At 32.3% G+C, this 20,834-nt stretch overlaps 2 protein-coding genes across 9 annotated transcripts; one reads left to right on the top strand and one right to left on the bottom strand.

The window, feature by feature from the left end:
- Positions 1-15: 15 nt before the first annotated feature.
- On the bottom strand, positions 16-2,554 carry LOC147396237 (protein RADIALIS-like 4). Of its 3 annotated transcripts, none has more exons than XM_086450568.1 (3): positions 2,100-2,554; positions 1,522-1,820; positions 16-308 (listed from the first exon to the last, which is right to left on the bottom strand). In XM_086450568.1, exons 2-3 carry the CDS (start codon positions 1,788-1,790, stop codon positions 281-283), a joined length of 297 nt encoding a protein of 98 aa, XP_086306694.1. In that variant the 5' UTR covers positions 1,791-1,820; positions 2,100-2,554; the 3' UTR covers positions 16-280. The 3 variants fall into 3 exon arrangements, with proteins under 3 accessions (XP_086306694.1, XP_086306693.1, XP_086306692.1); XM_086450567.1 differs by having other exon boundaries at positions 17-308; positions 1,522-1,997; positions 2,107-2,550; XM_086450566.1 differs by having other exon boundaries at positions 17-308; positions 2,107-2,546.
- Positions 2,555-7,317: 4,763 nt separating this feature from the next.
- On the top strand, positions 7,318-12,652 carry LOC147396236 (uncharacterized). 6 transcript variants are annotated; one of them, XM_086451971.1, is made up of 4 exons: positions 7,318-7,707; positions 7,947-8,727; positions 8,843-8,936; positions 9,216-10,467. In XM_086451971.1, the coding sequence occupies exons 1-3, from the start codon at positions 7,693-7,695 to the stop codon at positions 8,905-8,907; spliced, it is 861 nt and encodes a 286-aa protein (XP_086308097.1). In that variant the 5' UTR covers positions 7,318-7,692; the 3' UTR covers positions 8,908-8,936; positions 9,216-10,467. The 6 variants fall into 6 exon arrangements, with proteins under 6 accessions (XP_086308097.1, XP_086308098.1, XP_086308096.1 ...); XM_086451972.1 differs by having other exon boundaries at positions 7,320-7,707; positions 7,952-8,727; XM_086451970.1 differs by lacking the exon at positions 9,216-10,467 and adding an exon at positions 12,218-12,652 and having other exon boundaries at positions 7,320-8,727; positions 8,843-8,912.
- Positions 12,653-20,834: the final 8,182 nt, after the last annotated feature.

Here is a 20,834-nt window from a genome sequence, read left to right as displayed (position 1 = left end):
AAACTAAGCACCCTTATGTTCTAAATTTTATTTTATAATTATCCCAAACCTTTAAAACTGTTTTATTCCCTTGGAATCATCCCTTCAGTCTGGTTGGATATCCCCAGCAATTCTTTCTCATAAATTGTTTACATACAAGATAAACGAATAAAAAGTACCCCCAAGGAATTATTGTCTATGTAATACATTATAGATCAAATCTTATCTTATCTTATAACATCCGTACTGCAGATAAGCTCAAATAAAGAAGCTATATGTAAAGCATCTTCGCTCCTGAAGATCAATTTATGTTCAAATGAACGAGCATCCTGCACAAATAGTTCAAGAAAAAGGGGGAAAAAAATAGTATCAGAATTATGAATAGTAGAAGAATGTCACTTTAGCTATGAACAATGTACATGAATTGTTCTATCTACAACATGTTGAGTAAAACTATGACGGTTTCATCATTTCAGGTGATGATCTATACAGAATCTTATAAAACGAATTACTTTATGGGGAGCAATTAACTTTCACATAATTGATTGTTGAGTAATGCTGGGTTGACATTGGGATTCACTGCAATTCTCACATTTCTGATGTAGAGGTGTGCACATTACCGTAAAGAGTTGTGCTGGGGTGACACAGAGGTGACACAATGATGTGGTGGCGCATAGATGCTTTTCTGCGAGATACGAGTAAAAAGCATCTATGGTTATGTGCATGCCCCCACATCATTTGTGTCTCCATTTGTGTCATTTCAGCATTTTCCTACTGTAAATGCTTTTTCCTCGTGTCTTGAGGAAACACATCAATGCAGTGAAAAGCAAAGTACCCCAGGATTTTCCTTGATTGTTTCATCCTTTTATGAAGGGTTGATCCCAGCCTTAACTCTATCAGTGAAGCAAAGCAACTAGGGAGGAGTAATGCCAACCATCAAGGAGATGACCTAAATAAATGGGTATACAAGTTGTGTTCAGTCTCTTGTAAGTCATCAAATGTTAATCAATCTATCCATTAGAGGAAATAACTCATAATGGAATATCTCTGTATAGTTCAGGAAAACTAATCTAGTAATTAGCAGCAGTTGTTAAGTAGCTAAATTTCAATATCATTAATGTTCCACTAAAAACATAGTCCAAAAGCACATGAAAATAAGGGGAAATCACACAGAAATGCAATAAAAAATAGATCTCTTCCATGTGCATATGATAATTTATGACATTGTTTTAGTTTAAGTGCTCACTTCTGTTAAAATCGAAGCATCTAAACATGTACCTAATAATAGTAATACTGTATATACTTGTGACATAATTGACGTAAAACCATATATTTATAATCATTAGGACTAGAGTAGAATACCAATTGAGCTAATAAAACGAAAACTAGCAGAAAGGAAATCAAATTTAAGTTACACTAATAAGAAAAAAGAACTACACGTGGTGGTGGGGGTGATTCGATTGTGTTAAAATCCAATAAAAGAAAATCTACTAAATCCATGATCACCCACATTAATTGCAAGATTTAAGGGGAGTGACATACTTTTGATCTTCATCAGTCCAACGCATAGACTGAGTACACTGCCAAGTTTCTCCAAATCTATAGTCCAGTTTACCAGATTCAATGGAGTTCAAATCCTCCAAAAGGACCCCATAGTGTTTCTCAACCTCCTTTGGACTTTTCCCACCGACCATCGTTGCGACAACCTCCCATCGGTCTGGGTTGTCTTGGTCAACAACGGCCAAAGCCATTTCAAACAACTTGTTCTCTTCCCAACTCCATCCAGAGATCAAGTTCGCAAATTCATCCATGTCGCCGCTCCAGAACCCAGTCCTTCAATCCTTCAGTATATAAGAAAGAACCAGCGCTCACATTTAGTAACTAATGAAGAAAGATCATTAGAGAATCTACCATGAGATTCAATAACAAATAAAGAAACAGATTCTCTCTGAAAACTTGTCTCTGTTTTTCCCTCCCCTTTGTCACAGACTACTAGCCCTCACTCTATACAACCAAGACTACACAATAAGAAAACAACAACATAAAAAAATAAATAAAAATTGATTAGAAATCAAGACCTTCTGGCCAAAACTGCAACAAATAACAAAGAACAGACATACCCATTACCTCATTCACCATTTTTTCAAGTTTCAAAATCTGAATTTCCATATCTTGCAAAGATCCCAGCAAGTCTTAGATCCAAAACAACATGAGAAGAATGCAAGAAAAACATGTTTTACATGATAATATTGAAATATCCCAACAGAAATTTTCCACACCCACCAAGTTTTACGATCTATCTTTCAAGAAAAGAGATAGACTTTGTTGGTTTTACAAATGTTTTTAATGTTTTCAAGCAATCACAATTCACAAATGGAGTCGTTTTCAAAGACTTTTAGAAGGGTTGAAAGACTTTGCTGTAAAAGAATTGCATATTGAGAGAAAGTGTGAGATAGAAGATTAGGAAAAATATAAAAAATAACTAAAGTTTTCGCTGCATCTGTTTTCCATTATTGGATTTGTTTCAACAGTTTTTTCTCTCAGATCTTAGGGGGCCAGATGGTTGTTAGATACATTAATCTGTCCCTTTCAATTCGGACAGTTTGCTTACTGAGTTAGGGAGATAAACCAAACACCCCCTCCCCATCACCCTAAAAAATAAATGAAAGAAATGAGTGTTTTAAGGAGTCTTCAAAGATGATCCTATATTCTCAAACTGATGACATTACCCCTCCTTAAAAGTTAAAACTCAGTCTTTTGCGATAGACTAATAGAAAAGACCTGAATGCCCTTGTCTTCAATTTATAGCCAAAAATTCATATATGATTTTTTTTTTTTTACCCCCAAAATCAGTTGTCTTCAACCCTGGTAACCTGTCTACTTCAATTTTCAAATGTCAAGGCAAGATAGGATTTTTGGGGAAAAAGAAATAGTAAAAATTTTATAAAAAAATCAAGAATTTTCTACAAAAGATTAAGGTGAGTTTAAATTTTTACAAATTTTTTTTCGAGAGAATCTAAAGAGCTTGAAGATATGCCATTTTTGAAAGAAAATCAAGGGTTCTTTTTGTCTAGAGGTTGACGATGATGGCATTTAGATCATTTAGTAGTCATCTTTAAGAGAAGACCAAGATCAAAAGGTTATGTCATTAATTTGAAAATGCAGGGTTATCTGAAATATTAACCAAAACGTGGAGGGGTAAGTCTAAATCACCCTAAAGAAATAAGTGAAGGAAAGTAGGAAACACCCCTGATAACTTTTTATGACTGCTATGCTCCTAAACTTTTTCCAAATTGTCTTTTAGTTATTGTAGCAGAACTTCTTGTTGAAAGATTCAAAAGATGCAACCCGTTTTATTTTCAACTCACCACAGATCCTCAACCAATACCATTGCTAGTCTGTTTTCAATTCACCTAATTGAGTAGACTCACTAGCTGACTCTGTTGGATTTTGAGGTGACTCGTAAGGTATTAAATTTCAATTTTGGCATTTATTTTGGTTATTCTGGAAATAAAATATTTCGATTAGTGTGGAAATAAATATAGTTTTTGAAAATGATAGAAATATTGAAAAAAATTTCATAAAATAGACGTTAAAACTAGGGGTGAAACTTGGTTCAGTTTGAGGTCAAATTGGAACCGAATCAACAGATGTCGGTTCCACTAAATAAGAATAAAAACCGAACCAAATTTCATTAGAACAAAACCAACCCAAACCGAACTAAAGTTGATTTGGTTCGGTTTGGTTTTACGGATTGTCAATATTCTATAAATTGTAAGTAGTATTTTTTAATGAAAAAACAAATATATAATAAATAGAAAATTTCATACAATAATCACTAATCTTTCCATAAAAAGTCAGTAATTTATTCATAAAAATCACTAATATATGTCCTAACTCCTAAAATAATTCATAATAATTATTATATCCATATATATTTATTTATTGCATAAGGGTCGATTTTCGGTTTGATTTAATTCTATACAAGCTTGATAAAAAAACCAAATCAAATTGATCAATTTTCCATTTTCGTAACCCGGAACCGAACTACAACTTATTCCAAACCTAACCAAACCACCCCAAAGCTATCAGTTTGGTTTGATTCTCTGTTTGAACCAAACCAAGTTGTACCCCTAATTAAAACACACTCATTAAGTCATCAAACTACAATAAACCTCCTTATAGAGTGTCCAATCAATATTAACAACATTTTGTAACACATAGGCACATATATTGAGAGGTTGACAACGGAAAGAAGAATAATGATGTTGTTTAACTACATACAACTTAATATGTAAGACACTGAAGTTAAGTATTACATTCATGTGTTATCATATTTCTTTTATTTTTTGAATAAGTATGAATAAATTGCTTATGTATGCAATTAAATAAAACATGGTCGATCGTATGCGTGCTTATATAATAACTAATATACTTCAAATACATTAAAATAAGATGAAATATACATCTAACTAATCATAATTCCTTTATAATATGGAAATGGAAATATTTCGTAGTAATATATCGAAATTTAATACTATGGTGACTCAACACCAATACTCGATGGAACCAAACTTGTCGAGTCAACTTGGCAAATCATTGAGTCAACACTTCAACTCAGCCTAATCAACTTGAAAATCAAATAGACTAGGTCAAAAACTCATCTAAGTCTTTCTTTTTTTATTCATAAGTTTTTAATGAGTTCAATAACTTGATTCTAGCGGGATTTAAAACTAGGCTTTTTGTATCATCACCCAAAGACTTCACTAACTAAGCTTGTTGGCACATGCAACTCGATCAAACAAACAAATGTTGAGCATAGTAGCCAGGGCCTCCCTCCAAAAAAGGAGAAGTCTTGAGTTCAAGCCCTCACCTCATTGGCTACCTACAAAAATTTATCTTGATTTACTTAGTATATGTGGTTTGTGGAGTATTGCATATATCCAAGGGATTTGAGCAAGATATGGTGTTCTAAAAGGCCAGTTGCCTTGCCCTTAATCGGCCTATGGGTCCAAAGAATCCTGTCATAAAAAAAAAAATGCAACTTGATCAAGTTATTTGGCTATATATAATATTTCTATTTTATTTTAAAATATTAAAAATTATTTTTCAAATATTTATAAATTTAATATATTTCTATTTTACTCATCCATTGACCCACATGTGTTGACTTGACACTACTCTGAATGGACATTCAAGTTAAGTAGAGCTTTTGAGTTGATTAGTAAATTCTTATCTACTTAAAATCATCCTAAATAATGATTTTTTTAGTGAAGTAACATTATTCGTTCATCTAAACTCAAATCTTTGAGATAAGGTTTCATTAATGACATTAGTTGTAGGGTCAGACTCCATGTATTATATCAATAGTATCATACTTGGAATGAACGTATAAGTTAAAAGATTGAGAGGAAGATACATAAATAAAAAAGTATAAATTGAGTTAGTAAGAGTGAATAAGAACACTTTAAAATTAAAAATAAAATATAACTTTTGACATAATTGAATTGAATTTTAAATTTTTTGAGATAAGACTTCGATGATGATTATGGACGACTATTAAATAAGAGCTTTACCACTCCTTTTTATCATAGGAGCCAACCAAACTCAAGAGGGTGTGTATTAGAAATTGTTGGAATTTAGACGGTTGAATGTGAAAACCCTTTAATATTCAATATTTAAACCATATGGTAAATCAATCGTTTAATCATAAGGTAATTCAATCTCATATTTGCTTTATGTTTTTTACTTTATTGCATTAAGTTTAGTTGATAGTTTTATTTTTGCCTTGAGTAATTTTTAGTCCCACATCGACTAGGAGAAGAATTGATTTACAATTCTCAAATAGTTGTACTTCTAATAGTTTTAAAATGAATAGAAGTAGTGGGTGGGTTCACGCGGGCACACGGGGGCTCAAGAGAAAAATCAAAGATTTCAATTAGGATTTGGATCCATCGATCTAAAAATCTTAGTGCGTGTGCATACGTACAACGTGCGCGTAGGGAGGTGCAAAATCTCGGATTTATACTTCAGATAGGTTGCACAAAGGCTCAAGGCCCTTTAGGACAGTGTTTAATAACATAAACTATATTCAAGAAATCATAGATGAACATTTTTCGTCTTAAGAGAAACTTTGTAAATTATCACGTTGCAAGGCTTAAGCACCTTTCTCTTAATTTACTTGACGTGCAGCCTAAAAGTTTCAATTTTCACTCATATCTATCTGTTTGACATATTAATGACATAGTTGTGAAAGCTAAATTATGATTAATGTATTCATGACATATTTATCAATTATGGGTTAGAGAGAGAGAGAGAGAGAGATTCTTAACCTCTAAGACTATCTTTCTAGTAAAATTGAGTATTTTAATAATCAAGAGGTTGAGTGAAGATTCCATCCACCAACTTATCCATGGAATGATGTTGAAGTGACCTCAAGATTGTATTTCCTATTGCATATCTTGACGCGAAAGTGTGTATGAATCGTAGATGATTTTCATTGAAATATGAGTCAAAAAGCATTTATGACTCTGCACACTTTCACATCAGAATATGCGAAATAAGGCACAATCTTGAGGTCACTTCAACACGATTTGTATCCATATTCAACATTGTCACCTATCGAAAAGGATTTTGAACTGACATGTTTCTATAATCTCTTCAATTTGATACTAGATTTTGATTTCTAATCTTATGAGCGTACTCCCCAGGCAAAATACTTAACGCATTAGATATGACACTGGACAGGTCAATCACTTATCATATTTAAGGTATCCAATCCCAATAGCTCCCCTTAACTTTCTCTCTATATCAAATTTCAGTCCAATAAAGTTTTATGGTTAAGTCTCTCAGTTTAAATATTTTTAACTTACATGTCAAATTTTCATTTTCACATACCAATTATAATATTACATAGATATCCATTATCCAAGGTTTGGGGATCATTAACCATTCAAGGCTATATTGGTAAACCTAAATTCTGTCAATCCTTTTCTTTGAGAATTAATCTCTTGTAAAAGAAAATGATTAATGTTATATTACGCCTCTCTGACGCCCTTATCACAAAACCATAGATCATTTTCCAACAAATCTTTGCCGTGGTGGATTCAAATCCAACTTTATCAAAAATCAAAAATAAAAATAAAAAAATTGATTAATAATATACTTAAACCATTAAACCCAAGATTTATTTATTAAATTGATATAAAATTCTTTATTTATTAATTTAAGAGATAAAATATTGAGAAATTAATTAAATTGCCAGTAAAAGGACGGAATGTCATCAGCTCTAAAACGGTGTGTATCAAGTACTCCCTAAAACCCAGGGACCCATTCATAAATCGCTGGCCAAAGCATCCCATTCCCAGCTGATGACCAAAGCTGGTAGTTTAACAATAATAACAGGTCTTCGACCACTCTCTCTCTCTCTTTCTTCGTCAAAATCTCTGCAACTCGAAAATAAAATCTGAGAGAATCGAAACATTGACAGAGAGAGACTCGAAAAGTGCTTCTCTGTTCTCCTTCTTCACCTTTATAAGCCCCGTTCCAGTACGTTTATTGCCCTAACCAGAGATTAAGAATCGATAAACCCTATTTTATGAGATTTCTCTAGGGTTTCAACTCAAGCTTCCATCAATGCTGATGCAATGAAGGGAAACGTACCCTCCTCCGAGTGTAGCGATTGTGGATCCCAAGTGCGGAGACTACTTCACAATGTTCGTCATCGAGGTATCTACCATCGTCTCTGTACTTCATGCATTTTGAAACTCCATGCTGGATTGTTTTGTCCTATTTGTTTTGAAGTCTACGAAGGATCTTCACCTTCTGTTAATGGTGTTATGTGCTTGAGATGTCCCTCTGTTTCTCACCTCTCTTGTGTTAGTAAGGATTTCGCTTCTTGCTATGTGTGCCCTTCTTGTTTAAGCCCTAGTTTAGTGTTTTTTGATGCTGGTGTGTCAAATAACAAGAGTAGAGATGGGGATCCAGAATCAGTTAAATTTGAAAATCGAGCTGTCATTGATGTGAAGATGGCCAAGGTCTTTGTTACTGCTGCTCGGATTGCTTCAATCTCAATGAGTAAAGCAGTGACACTAGCTAGGATGGAGGCTGAGAGGAGGGTCAAAGAAGCTGCTTTGGCAAGGAAGAGAGCAAGAGAAGCTTTGGAACGAGTTTCTTCAATTGCATCAAAAGAGAAGAAGGAGAAGGAGAAGGAAATGATGGTGGTGGGACGAATTTCGAATTCTGTTGTGATGGCGGAACCAAAAGAGAAAGCTAAGGGAAATAGTGCCATTGCTGCTGACGCTTCTGTGGTAGCACAAAAACAGTTTCAAAATCAGTTTTGGGCAGAAGCTATCGATAAATCTGATGCAGTTATTGCATCTTTGAGTAATTTTGATTCAAGGGAAAAGGAGAGGTTGTTTGGATTGCAGTCCCCAACTGTAGCGCAAGGGGTACCATCTAAGAATGGTGTCTCTGCGGTATCAACGGAAAAATTGAAAGGGTCTCCCACTCGGGTGATGAGCCATCAACACCCTTTTGCAATGAATGAAAGGGAAAAGGCAAGCAATTTACCTCTTATAGAGAAAAATGCGGTAAACAAAGAGGAGAAAAATGGGTTATTTTCAGTTACTCAGGCAGTGAGACCGCCGCAGCATCCTCGAAATAGCCATGACATTGAGGATGATCAAAGAAAGTCGAATGGTTTTGGAAATTCTGGGATGGGTCCCCAGATAACCCACTCAAATCAAGGTAGGCAGCTAAGTTATTAAATTCTTTCCATTTTCTTATGGCATTAATCTGTTCGAGGATCAAAATTTTTACTTTCTATCTGTTTTTTTTTTACTAACAAAGTTGGGAATTGCAGATGTATTGGTCTCTCAAACTAATGAAGGGTTTCAATTCATGGGGTCGTCCAATATAATCAGTTAGCTTATGTGAGTTGTGTTTCCCAAACCCTGGTAAATTGCATTTTACTCTCTTGTCAATCTATGCCTGAGGTCATGTAAAGGTTTTTGAGAATTTTTTGTTATGTACTTCAACTTCTTTTGGTGAAAGTAGTCAAGGAACAATTGTATGTTTACTTGTGAAGAAAGTTCCTTTCCTGTACTTATTTTGTTCTATTTTTTTCATTATCAATTTTTTTTTAAAAGATTCACTCATGTTTCTACTCTAAAAAGGGTGCATCATTCCTTTTTAACTTACAGAATTTTTTTTTTGGCTAATCTCACAATTTACAGGAATGAGATTCTGATCCATCATCATCATCCAAACCTTATCCCTACAAAGTTGGGGTCGGCTGAATGAATCTTCTTCCTCTACTCAATTATTTCTTAATCCATGTCTTCTGTTACTAACTTGGGTCATTTGCGAGATTGGGTGAGAATTAGAGGTGGGAAGGCGAAATTTTAAGGATTCTAATGTACTAGAGAGAGAAAATGAGATTTGTAGTAGATGGGATTTGCATATTTGTTGACGTGTTGACTCTTTAAATTACCATGGAGGAACATATTAGATTTGGGCTCATTTGGCTCTGGGTCGCCGGAGTTAAGCTCATCTCTTTATGCAGTGAAAGAGTAGGGAGATCAAACATACCCATTCTGAGGGAAACTGATACATCGATCAAAGAAGGATAGGGAGAGAGTATCACTTTTTTTGTGTGTGTGTGGAGATGCTCTACCCATTTCTTATCGTTTCTCATATTTTGTTATGTTCAGTTTCTATTAGGTTAGCCTTTTGTGTTGTATGAGTGCATGTGTGGGTGTGTCTGTTGTGTGTTATGTGTGTGGAGATGCTCCACCCATTTCTTAACGTTTCTCATCTTTTGTTATGTTCAAACATACTCATTCTGAGGGAAACTGGTACATCAGCCAGAGAGGGACATGGAGAGAGTATCTCTTTTACTCACTTTTTCTTTGGTGTTTTTTTTTTTTTTTTTTTTCTGTTGGTGTGCGTGAGTGGATGCTCTACCCATTTCTTTTCGTTTCTCATCTTTTATGTTCAATTTCAATTAGGTTTGCTTATCCCCTATTGTGCTTGAATCCCCTTTCTTTTAAGTACAGTTGTTATAAGCAGAAATCTTTTGGTAAAAGACCATCTTTATTTTTTGGGAAAATTACCAACAACAAAAAAAGGGTTAATTTCTTAATTAATTATAAATAAAAAAATGTAATAATTTTTTGAAAATTACAAAAGCCAATCTAATGTGCTGGACTGTTCTGCGTATTCTGTAAATGTTACTGTCCAGCGTTTTAGGTTTTGAAAGCTATGTTGTAAAACAATTCCCCTACTCATTTACTAAGATTAGAAATCTTGCCAAGGGTCCTTGAACTCAAATTGGCAATCAACAACATAGCCCTCTAGATTTCATGAAAAATAAAAAACTCAAATTGAAAAGAAATAAAAATAAATAATTCTTTTTGTGTTTGATCTAAGGTTTTGAAAATGGACTATTACTATACTCCCACCAAATTCCCAAATTTAAAATTTAAATTTAATGAAAAAAATAATCTATTTTTATAATTTTTATTTAAGTCTCCTTTACATCGTTTGGTATTGGATGATGGCTTTGAATGCTACAAGGTGAACTCAATGACTCTTAGTAAGAAATCTTACTAAGGTAGTAAGGCTAGTCTTACTCAAATTTTTTAAAAACCATTAGTTTTTTTAATAATTAATTACAAAAGCAGCTCTTTAATAATTAATTACAAAAACTCAAATTGAAAAGAAATAAAAATAAATAATTCTTTTTGTGTTTGATCTAAGGTTTTGAAAATGGACTATTACTATACTCCCACCAAACTCCCAAATTTAAAATTTAAATTTAATGAAAAAAATAATTTATTTTTATAATTTTTATTTAAGTCTCCCCTACATCGTTTGGTAGTGAATGATGGCTTTGAATGCTACAAGGTGAACTCAATGACTCTTAGTAAGAAATCTTACTAAGGTAGTAAGGCTAGTCTTACTCAAATTTTTTAAAAACTATTAGTTTTTTTAATAATTAATTATAAAAGCAGCTCTTTAATAATTAATTACAAAAACTCAAATTGAAAAGAAATAAAAATAAATAATTCTTTTTGTGTTTGATCTAAGGTTTTGAAAATGGACTATTACTATACTCCCACCAAACTCCCAAATTTAAAATTTAAATTTAATGAAAAAAATAATTTATTTTTATAATTTTTATTTAAGTCTCCTCTAGATCGTTTGGTAGTGGATGATGGCTTTGAATGCTACAAGGTGAACTCAATGACTCTTAGTAAGAAATCTTACTAAGGTAGTAAGGCTAGTCTTACTCAAATTTTTTAAAAACCATTAGTTTTTTTAATAATTAATTACAAAAGGAGCTCTTTAATAATTAATTACAAAAGCAGCTCTTTAATAATTAATTACAAAAACTCAAATTGAAAAGAAATAAAAATAAATAATTCTTTTTGTGTTTGATCTAAGGTTTTGAAAATGGACTATTACTATACTCCCACCAAACTCCAAAATTTAAAATTTAAATTTAATGAAAAAAATAATCTATTTTTATAATTTTTATTTAAGTCTCCTCTAGATCGTTTGGTAGTGGATGATGGCTTTGAATGCTACAAGGTGAACTCAATGACTCTTAGTAAGAAATCTTACTAAGGTAGTAAGGCTAGTCTTACTCAAATTTTTTAAAAACTATTAGTTTTTTTAATAATTAATTACAAAAGCAGCTCTTTTGGTAATTCCCCCCTCCTTCCTCTTTTTTTAATAAAGCTGGTTGGTTTGTTTTTGTTTTTTTTCTATTATATAAGGTATCACCTGCTCAAGTTGTTGGATAGTGATATATGGCCGTATGGCACGCGGGTTGGTTTCATAATCTCTCATGTGCTAGTTTCTTTCTAAGCAGTACATCTCAATTTATATGCTAATACTAGTGTATAGGAGTGTTTGGTATGCAGCCCATTGTCTCATTAATGGATTGCAGTGTCTGGTATCTTGTAAATATTCACCTGTGTGCCATCTTTTCTTCTTAGGGCTACTGACATTTTGCTGGATGGGAAGAACGCATCCATTTAATGGATGTCAGTCTTGTATGCCATCCCATCTTTTCTACTTAAGGCTAGTGGCATTTTGCCCCTCTGGAAAATTACTTATAGATTGAAACTCTTTGCTTATAAACTCAATTGAAATCAATGATTACTGTGCGGAAACTACATGCTGTCAATTTTATGATGATACCTTTTTGGTTTATCTGGTTGTCACTCAGGTGATCCAAGTTCAAATCCTGGCAGTGGAAGTGTTGTATTTGAACCCAAATTTTCGAGATAAGGCTTTGAGGATGATGTTGTTTACAAGTTCTTTTACTATTTCTCCTTTCAATCAAAGCCCAGGAAAATGAATTTTCTTAGATAACCAGGAAGACGAACTTGTTGGTTGAAGCTGAGGAAATTCCGGGCATAGGTTCATGATGGTTTTCTGTGCTTCGGAAGGAGCCTCGTAACAGTATTACGATGGTCCCTTCCCTTGTAAAGTTAGCCACCTGATTGGAGGAAAAGTCAAAAGCCGTGGGTATGCTGTAATCAGTCATCAATCTGAAAAATCTGGGATTTTTCAGATTTTTCTTACCTAATCATGTTCCCATTAGGTCATGAAACATGTTGAACATGAACAAATTATCGATCTGAAATACATAGTTGCCAGGGCCTCCCTCCAAAAGGTAGTCAACCACAGGGATTTGTCCTGCTAGTATTCCCTTATCATTCCACTTCGTTGAACTTGCTTCCTTACCTTGGGTAGAGCTCACTTATGTGGTTTGTTGGGTATTTTATGTATCCAGGGGATTTGGGCAAGACATGGCCCTTGCTAGTCGGGCCTACAGGGCCATGCACCCCTTCAAAAACTATATATATATTGACCTGAATTATGAGTATCCCTGTAGACAGCGGACTGGGCCGATAGCTAGGCTTTGCCTAGTCCATGGACCATGGTCTTGTTAAGGACTAGTTTTGAGGCATGTGTAAACACTTGCACATCACACGCACTAGGTAAGTGTAAGTGAGGGTCTGCCCTCGCGAGTGGCCTCTGAGGAATTAATGCTCATATTGGGTATCTAACGCACGACCTATGGACATTAACTGCTTATCGGTCCAAAATTACCATTGAGCCAACTTCTTGGGGTTTACTTTGCATCATTCTTTTAAGACCTACACTTACTAAAATATCGCAAAAGGACATGGCTTCAAACTAACTAATCAACGTGTCTTAATTATGGGCCAAAAATTTCAAGAATGATGTGTCATCTCTCAAAATTTGAACATCAAAATGTCTTCTACACATCATGTTCTACTTCCTTTAGTGTGTGGTTGCAAGTTGTAAGATGTGTCGTGCAGATTTAAACATAAAAAGAAATTTAATTTTGGGTCTCATTCCTACTTGATCAGGGGTGCCAATGGGTTGATTTCGGTTTCGTTCCACGCATACCTAATTAAAACATGGTGATTTTTGCTCTAAGTATGAAACCCTTAAAACAAGTTAACAAGTAATTCTTCTTCAGATGGTAGAAACAATCAATGGATTATTGGAAACAAATCAAATGATTAAAAAGAAAACCTTAGAAAATTAGGATATGGAATCATTTTTTATAGTAGAAATTACAAGGAAATAGGAAGTATAACAGACTAGAGTTTGCCCATGCTGTAATCTTCTTGGGATTTAAGGGGTGAAAGAGAAAAAACAATAAATTTGAAAGGGAACAAAAGATTGAAGTCCACTTTAGGGTTAAAGTGGTAAAAGAGAAAAAAATAGTAAAATTTAAGAAATATTATTGAAAAAGAGGATAAAAGAAGACATATAATAAAATTAGAGGGATGTTATTAAAATAAGAAGAGGAGATGAGAGACAATAAAGTTAAAGAGGGTGAAAAGGAAAATCACCACTGTAGCTGAGGGGACGTTTATCCCTCACAAGTGGACCCACTATTATATTTTATTATACTAGGAAAGTGCACATGCGTTGTAAGTAAATATATATTTATTTTAACTAAAATTAATTTTCATTGTTTTAAAAATTATTAACATTGAAGAATAATATTTCATTTATATATATCCCTCTTATTGGCAAGTATGAATTAGAAGTTGATTTATTTTAAATGATTGATATTCCTAAAAGAATTTATTTTGAAAATCTTTGATTTTTTTGTCTCAACTAAATTACTTGAATCAGATTTTCATCAAACAACATAGTTTCTTCTAGATCTAAAAATAAAAATTAATGGAAGAAATGATGTTTGATTACTCAATCATGTCTTGGATATTGGGGTGATCATTGTATTATTATTTGAATGTTCCAAGACCTTAAATCTAAAATTTCAAGTATATAATACCTTTTTGTTTAATTTTTAAGGTTTTACCTATCAACCAGAAAGTTTAATTTGACAACAAAAGATGTATTCATTTTTATTTGACGAAGAAAAACTTGTAGATAAAATGTTGAATTTGAATTGAAAAAAAAATGCAATAAAGTAAACTTCAGAAATATGGATTATTAATGAGAACAAAATATTCAATTGTACCTGAAGTGAGAATCCATCAAGAAACAAATATGAGAAGAAGACTTAGAAGTGAGTTTGAAACCCCAAAGGTTTGATTGGGACAATCTAGTCGACCATGCATGATAAATGGCAACAATATCAAATGCACATAATTATAAATAAGACATCTTAACAAAGAGAACATTCAATCGTAAATCTTAGTCAAAATCCATTATGTTTAGAGAAAGAAACTTGATTTTCACATTCCCTAATTTATATTATTGTAGAGCTACGAACAAAGAAACTACACTAATCAATGCACAAACTTAAATGATTTACCGTAAATGTGCAATTATATAATATTGGACTAATGAATAACATACAAGCATAATATATATAAATTAATAAAAACATCAGATACATTAGTTTAGTTTTAATCAACTTAGTAGTTAACTGTATTCTTTAAAATCTCTCAAAAAGTGATCGGATTTATCTAAAAATATTTTCAACGTACAAAATCAGCGGCACATCAACTAGCCATTGCCGCTAGATCTGTACAAGATGATGATCTTGCTTTTTACATTTTTGCAAGACTTCCTTCTGATTATGGTCCCTTTTGCACATCGATCTCTACTCGAGTTGAGGCAGTCAGTCTAGCTAAACTTCATGGACTCCTCATTATTCGAATCTCTCAAAAGACTACTTATAATTTAGGAATAAATTATCAAAACGGTACACTGTTCAAAATATTTCTGCAAAAGGTAAAGTTATCGTTTTTGGAAATAATTTTTTTTACCAAAACGGTAAAAACAATAAAAACATTAAATTGTGTATCGAAAATACCTTTTTTTGTTTTAAGTGTGCATTTATACTTATAACCCTCACAATAACATAAAATTCAAAAAAAATTTGAGAAAAAGCTGAACTTCATCTTCTTCACCTCTCAAATCCAAAAAAATGCAAAAAAATATAGGAATAACTCTTTTGGTCGACGGTTAAAGTAAGGGAAACTCTCAACATCGTTTTCTCCATCTCTCAAATCCATCAATGTACTTAGATCTACTCGTCTTGTAATGACCTGAAAATCCTAAAATGTATCTCGAGGAATGAATTTTAGATCCGTGCATTGATTTAAAAGTATGGATTCTTAATTTTGAATATTTGAGAAAAATTAACTTCACCAATAGATTTAGAAGGATTGAGAAACATACTTTAGCTTGTAAACACGCCTAAATCTGAAGTTGATTAAAAAAGTTATCAAATCTTCGAGTTTCGCATTAGATATTTTTCCAACAAGTAAACGACACTTTAGAGACGTAATTTGAGAAAACCGATCATACCATTAGATTCGTGTCGAAAAATCACCTGAAATAGAGCATAAGTTTGTCCAATTCAGCATTCGAAAAAAATAATTTCCAAAATAGCAAGTATGTCCCAACTTAAGTTATATAAATATCTGAATTCTATTAGAAAAATCAGATTTTTCTTATTCTCCTCTCCTCTCCAAACAAATCTCAACCATTTTTCCTCAATATTTGAAATTCAGATCTACGTCAAACGAGAACGATTCGACCTTAGCTGCAAGAAGGAAAGTTGTTCCTCTCACCGTGGGTTACTTGTGGATGCAAAGAAATCCGATTTTCACTGGAAAAAATTTTTGGAGATTGGTCGGAAGCAATTTTAAACTCCGTTCAACTGTTGAATATAGTTTGAAGTAGGTTGCCTTTCCTTCTACCTTCTAATTATGCGATAATTTCATAGAAAATCCATGCGATCGTCGATAAATCAATTGTTTTATTAAGTTTATACATATTTGAACGATTTGAATCAAGTTTGCATGCTTATTTATGATTGGTTTTAGTTCATTTGATGTAATATAAACATTTTTAGTTGGTATAATATTTGGATCGATTTTGGTCAAGTTTCGACGAAAAATCAACAATTCAAAAAGTATCTGAATGTTGAGTTTGGTTCTAATTTTTTTTTTTTTTTCCATATAGTATGTATACCCATTTCCTACCTTTATTTCATTAAAAACAGTTAAGTATTACTTTAAGTTCTTTAATAAATAAATAAATTAATTAAAAAAATCAGTTTTAAATTTCGACTTTGAAAAATCATTTTTTCAACACTTAGCCAAATTTTCATAGATTTCCAACTTTTACGTCTTATGATTTTATCTTTGTTTCCGAGTCTTTCGACTCAACCAAAACCATCGAATGAAATTGGTTGATGTTCTATGAATTTTAAATTACTTTAAAGATAAAATTACTTTGATAGATATGTAGGAAATTAGATGATAGATTGATCGATTTAATTGATGGATGGATAGAGATAACGTATGTTCTCGACTAATTGATAGGACTGTACCTCCAGTTCTACGTAGTGGCCATGCCACATAAAACGTGATAGATAGATAGAGGGATGAGATAGTTGATGGATGGAAATGACAGATAACTGTCACTGGAGGGCACTACCAGACTTTGTTTGTATTTTCGATTAAAAGAAATGATATATTATATACAAAATAAACTATTTTGTTTATCAGAAAAGGTTCGTAAAAAACCCATAAAGAGTGACGCGTTTTTGTGTATCCAGAAGCGACGAGTCAATCTAGGATAGCGCTAGATGTCATCTGTTATTCGGTAGCATAGGATACCTTAGAGCATATTACAGCTTATAAGATCCAAAAATTTCTCTTACTTATTTCCTGGGGAATGTTGTATGTAAAGGTGGTCTCTGTATAATATAGAACTAGGTGGGATTTACATGCATTGCCTCTTGATAGGCTTCGACGCGAGGGGTCTCCTAGGCTAATTAGTGATCATTATTAGTCTGTAATCGTCAAACGATCGACCTCACCGTTAGTTGAACTCAGTATTGGGCTCTTGGTCAACGACCAGTCTGAGCCGGATAAATGGTCATCAACTGTGATATGCTAGACTGACCATAAATCAGATTATAATGATAGGATTCCACATTGGATGTTAAGTTTGGAATATTGTATTGACATAACCGAGGCGATTATATCGACATGTTTCTCTACTCTCTTATCGATTACACCACCGTGTTCTTATTATGTATATTTTTCTTATTTTGTAATGATTGATAAATGTTTTCATTTAAAAGATGCATATGTTACTTTAAATAATTGAAAATGATAGATTAAAATTATTATAACTGTTTATTGAGTATGCTTAGACATTTATCGTATGTTACATTATGAAAACTTGCATCATTTAATTGTTCTGATGATTACTCGTGCATGTATGACTCGCTGTTAGAACGACGTTCATCTTGCTGAGTAACATTCCCTTGTTACTCACCCTATCTTTCACATTTCATATTATTTAGCTCTTGAGGAGTCGTTATTTGAGGAGTCTTTATTTGAGGAGTCTTTTGAAGAGGTCCCCGAGGAGGATCAGATTGATGTCTTATCGCCGCCATATCTTTGAGGACTAGTAAAGGATCTTAACGATTTTTTATTGTAGATAAGAAACATTTTAGTCTTAGAAATTTTTGTAATTCCATATATTATGAGATTGAGGATTTGGATGATATCAATGTTTGATGATTGTTTCCATTTACTCTAAACTCTCGTATAGATGTTAGTTAAATGTTTATTCTGCTGCGTATATATATATATATATTTTCCATAAGTATTATGACTTATGAATGTTCTAGCAGGTTGTGTAATTGATTACCTCACACCTCGAGATTCTGACTGATTAATCATAAGGATTCGTGTTTGGATTTTGGGGCGTGAGATGTCTTCTCCAACTCTTGGTGTGAAATTCTTGATGAACTGCACTTCGTCTTCTCCAATTTTTGGTGTGAAACATTTTCGTCTCTTTTCATCTTTTGAGAGGTAAACTCTTGCTCTATTGACTATTCATCTCCTCTCTTAGGTAATTTGATTTTTTACATATTTTTACCTAAATTTGTTTGGTTACTAGTTCAACTTCACTATTTTTTTATTTTAAAGTTATTTTTGTATACATTGTGATTGATTAATAGTTTAATTAAATTCTATTTTATTTTGGGTTAATTTTTCTTTTTTTACATATTAAATTTTTTTTTACTGATTAATAGCTAAATTAAATTCCTTCTTATGTTTAATTTTTTTGATATTTTAACTTACACTTGTACTTGTTTACAACTCAACTAAATTCCTTTACGTTGTTTTAGGTAATTATTTTTTTTTGTACAAATTTAAACTAACAAAATCATTGGCTTTTGAGCTACATTGTAGTTGATTAATACCCTTCAACTAAATTTCATTTTATTTTAAGGTTAATATTTAAAATTATAATGTAGAAAAAATCACTCACATCCGACTTCATGTGTTGTTTAATTTTTAGATTTATATGTTTTTTGTTAGAAAATTGTTATCTATATAATAAACGCATCTTCAATAATACCTCTCTAACTTTATTTTTTATAGGTTGGACCATCATCTCCTCCTATAAAGCTAGAGTCTAAAGACATTGACATTCTAGCTAAAGGAAAATCATCTGATTTTAATCAAAAAGTGTGTGGTCGTTTGTCTTATAATATTCCCTTTTGAGATTTATTCGGTATATTTATTATGTTGTAAGAATTTCAATTGATTTCTTTGATTTTAATTGTGTATCTATGCGCATTTACATTTTCTTATTGCATGTCGTCGAAATTGTTACGTTGAAATAAAATTTTTAATCCTCGTATCGATTGGTTTCTTTAGCAAATAAGGTGTTTAAAATTTGAAAAATATATTATTTGAAATGTTTTGTCATGGTCAATTTAAATATAATAAGTTGGCTACTCATATGCAATTGTTAACTTCATGATTTAAATGTGTGAAGTACCATACTAGTACAAGTAATTTATGTAATGCTGTCATTTCTTGTAGGAGGGTGAGTATTCCATGAATCCTGAGAAGTCTGGGTATTTCATGAACCCTAGGAAGCCTAAGAGGGATGTCAAACCTTCAGTATGTGTGATTCAGATTTCATTTAGATTATGTTTGTTCTAATATTATTATGAATGAAATGTAATTATTTTGCATAATAATTTGTAGAGCTGCGTTCGTAATTATTTTCATGATCCTAAGCGTCCATTTTCAAACGAAAAATTAACGTTGATAAATTCACATCACGTTGCTATAAATTTAGATGATGGGTATTGTATTCCGAGCGCATCTATTGATTCACTCAGAAGGGTTGGGTGGTTGGACGATCAAGAAACATTTTTCCATATTTTAATTATTTTTTCTTTGACAATATTGGAATGATCAAATATGTCTCTAACTTTGTTGTCACACACAGATAATTGATGGATATTGTAAGTTTCTTAAAATAAGAGAGTTGTAACATCCAGATAATTTTCTTCAATGTCATTTCTTTAGTCCAATGTATATTGTACGTCCAATTGTCGTAGATACATCCTCTACATATCTTTAAGTTATATATATATATATAATGCATTTTATATTAATCGGTGTAGGTATTACTTAAGGAAGCTTAACAAGATTACTCTACCTAGTCAGTAGGTAAGGTCTTGTTGAACAATTTTGAGAGTGTGTCGGACGAAAAATTTAAACTAAATAAAAATCTCAAAATGTTTATTAGACCTAACTATCTTAAATATCATATAACATCTTGTGATAAGGTTTGTTGTTTTCTTGTCTCATAACTCCGTATATTTATTTTGTTGTTAAATTACCTCACATTCTCATATTATTATTAATCATTAGTATTTTTTCCCATTCACGCAAACGCTCATTGGATCGTTGTAATATTAAACATAAAAAATAAGAAATTAGAATTTTTGGATTCCCTCTCTAAGGACTGTATGTTAGTCTATAAAGTTGAAATTAAAGCATTGGTATGTATTGATAAGTTATTTAATAATTATTACGATAATTTAGTAAGGAATTCCACGAGTACTTATCACATTATAATTTGTTAATGCGTAGAAAGAATTCTTCCCGATAGTACTCGAACAGATGGGGTCAGCGAAGATTGACATCCCACATTGACCTTGTTACGATCGTAAGAACATTCCCAAACAAACCAATACATGGGATTGTGGAATGTTTATTTTAAAATATATTGATTACGTAAGCCACGGGTTAGAATTTAATTTCAATCAGGTACTACTATATTCTATTTATTTAATTTTAAGTTAATTTGGAAACATTAAATTGTGTAAGATTGATGATTGTTTTACACACCACTCTTTGTAGGAAGATATGTCCTATTTTAGATTGCGGATTATTTTTGAGATGGTTATACAGATGGCATTACCTTAAAAGTTGTTTGTTCTTACTTTTGTTATTACATTGTTATCGACAATGTAATCGTGCATGAATTTG

This window comes from Akebia trifoliata, chromosome 8 (genome assembly GCF_017979445.1).
Source record: "Akebia trifoliata isolate Shusen 1 chromosome 8, ASM1797944v1, whole genome shotgun sequence".
NCBI classification, from domain to species: domain Eukaryota; kingdom Viridiplantae; phylum Streptophyta; class Magnoliopsida; order Ranunculales; family Lardizabalaceae; genus Akebia; species Akebia trifoliata.
The sequence above is the reverse complement of the archived record's forward strand: the minus strand, read 5'-3'. Positions and strand labels throughout refer to the sequence as shown.

Bases quoted from the DNA above. Each gene is read 5' to 3' on its own strand.
- LOC147396237 (XM_086450568.1), bottom strand. From the start codon at position 1,790: ATGGATGAATTTGCGAACTTGATCTCTGGATGGAGTTGGGAAGAGAAC. The intron at 309-1,521 runs GTATGTCACTCC...CTATTTGTGCAG, and splicing joins TGGACTGATGAAGATCAAAA to GATGCTCGTTCATTTGAACA.
- LOC147396236 (XM_086451970.1), top strand. From the start codon at position 7,626: ATGAAGGGAAACGTACCCTCCTCCGAGTGTAGCGATTGTGGATCCCAA. The intron at 8,728-8,842 runs GTAGGCAGCTAA...TGGGAATTGCAG, and splicing joins GATAACCCACTCAAATCAAG to ATGTATTGGTCTCTCAAACT.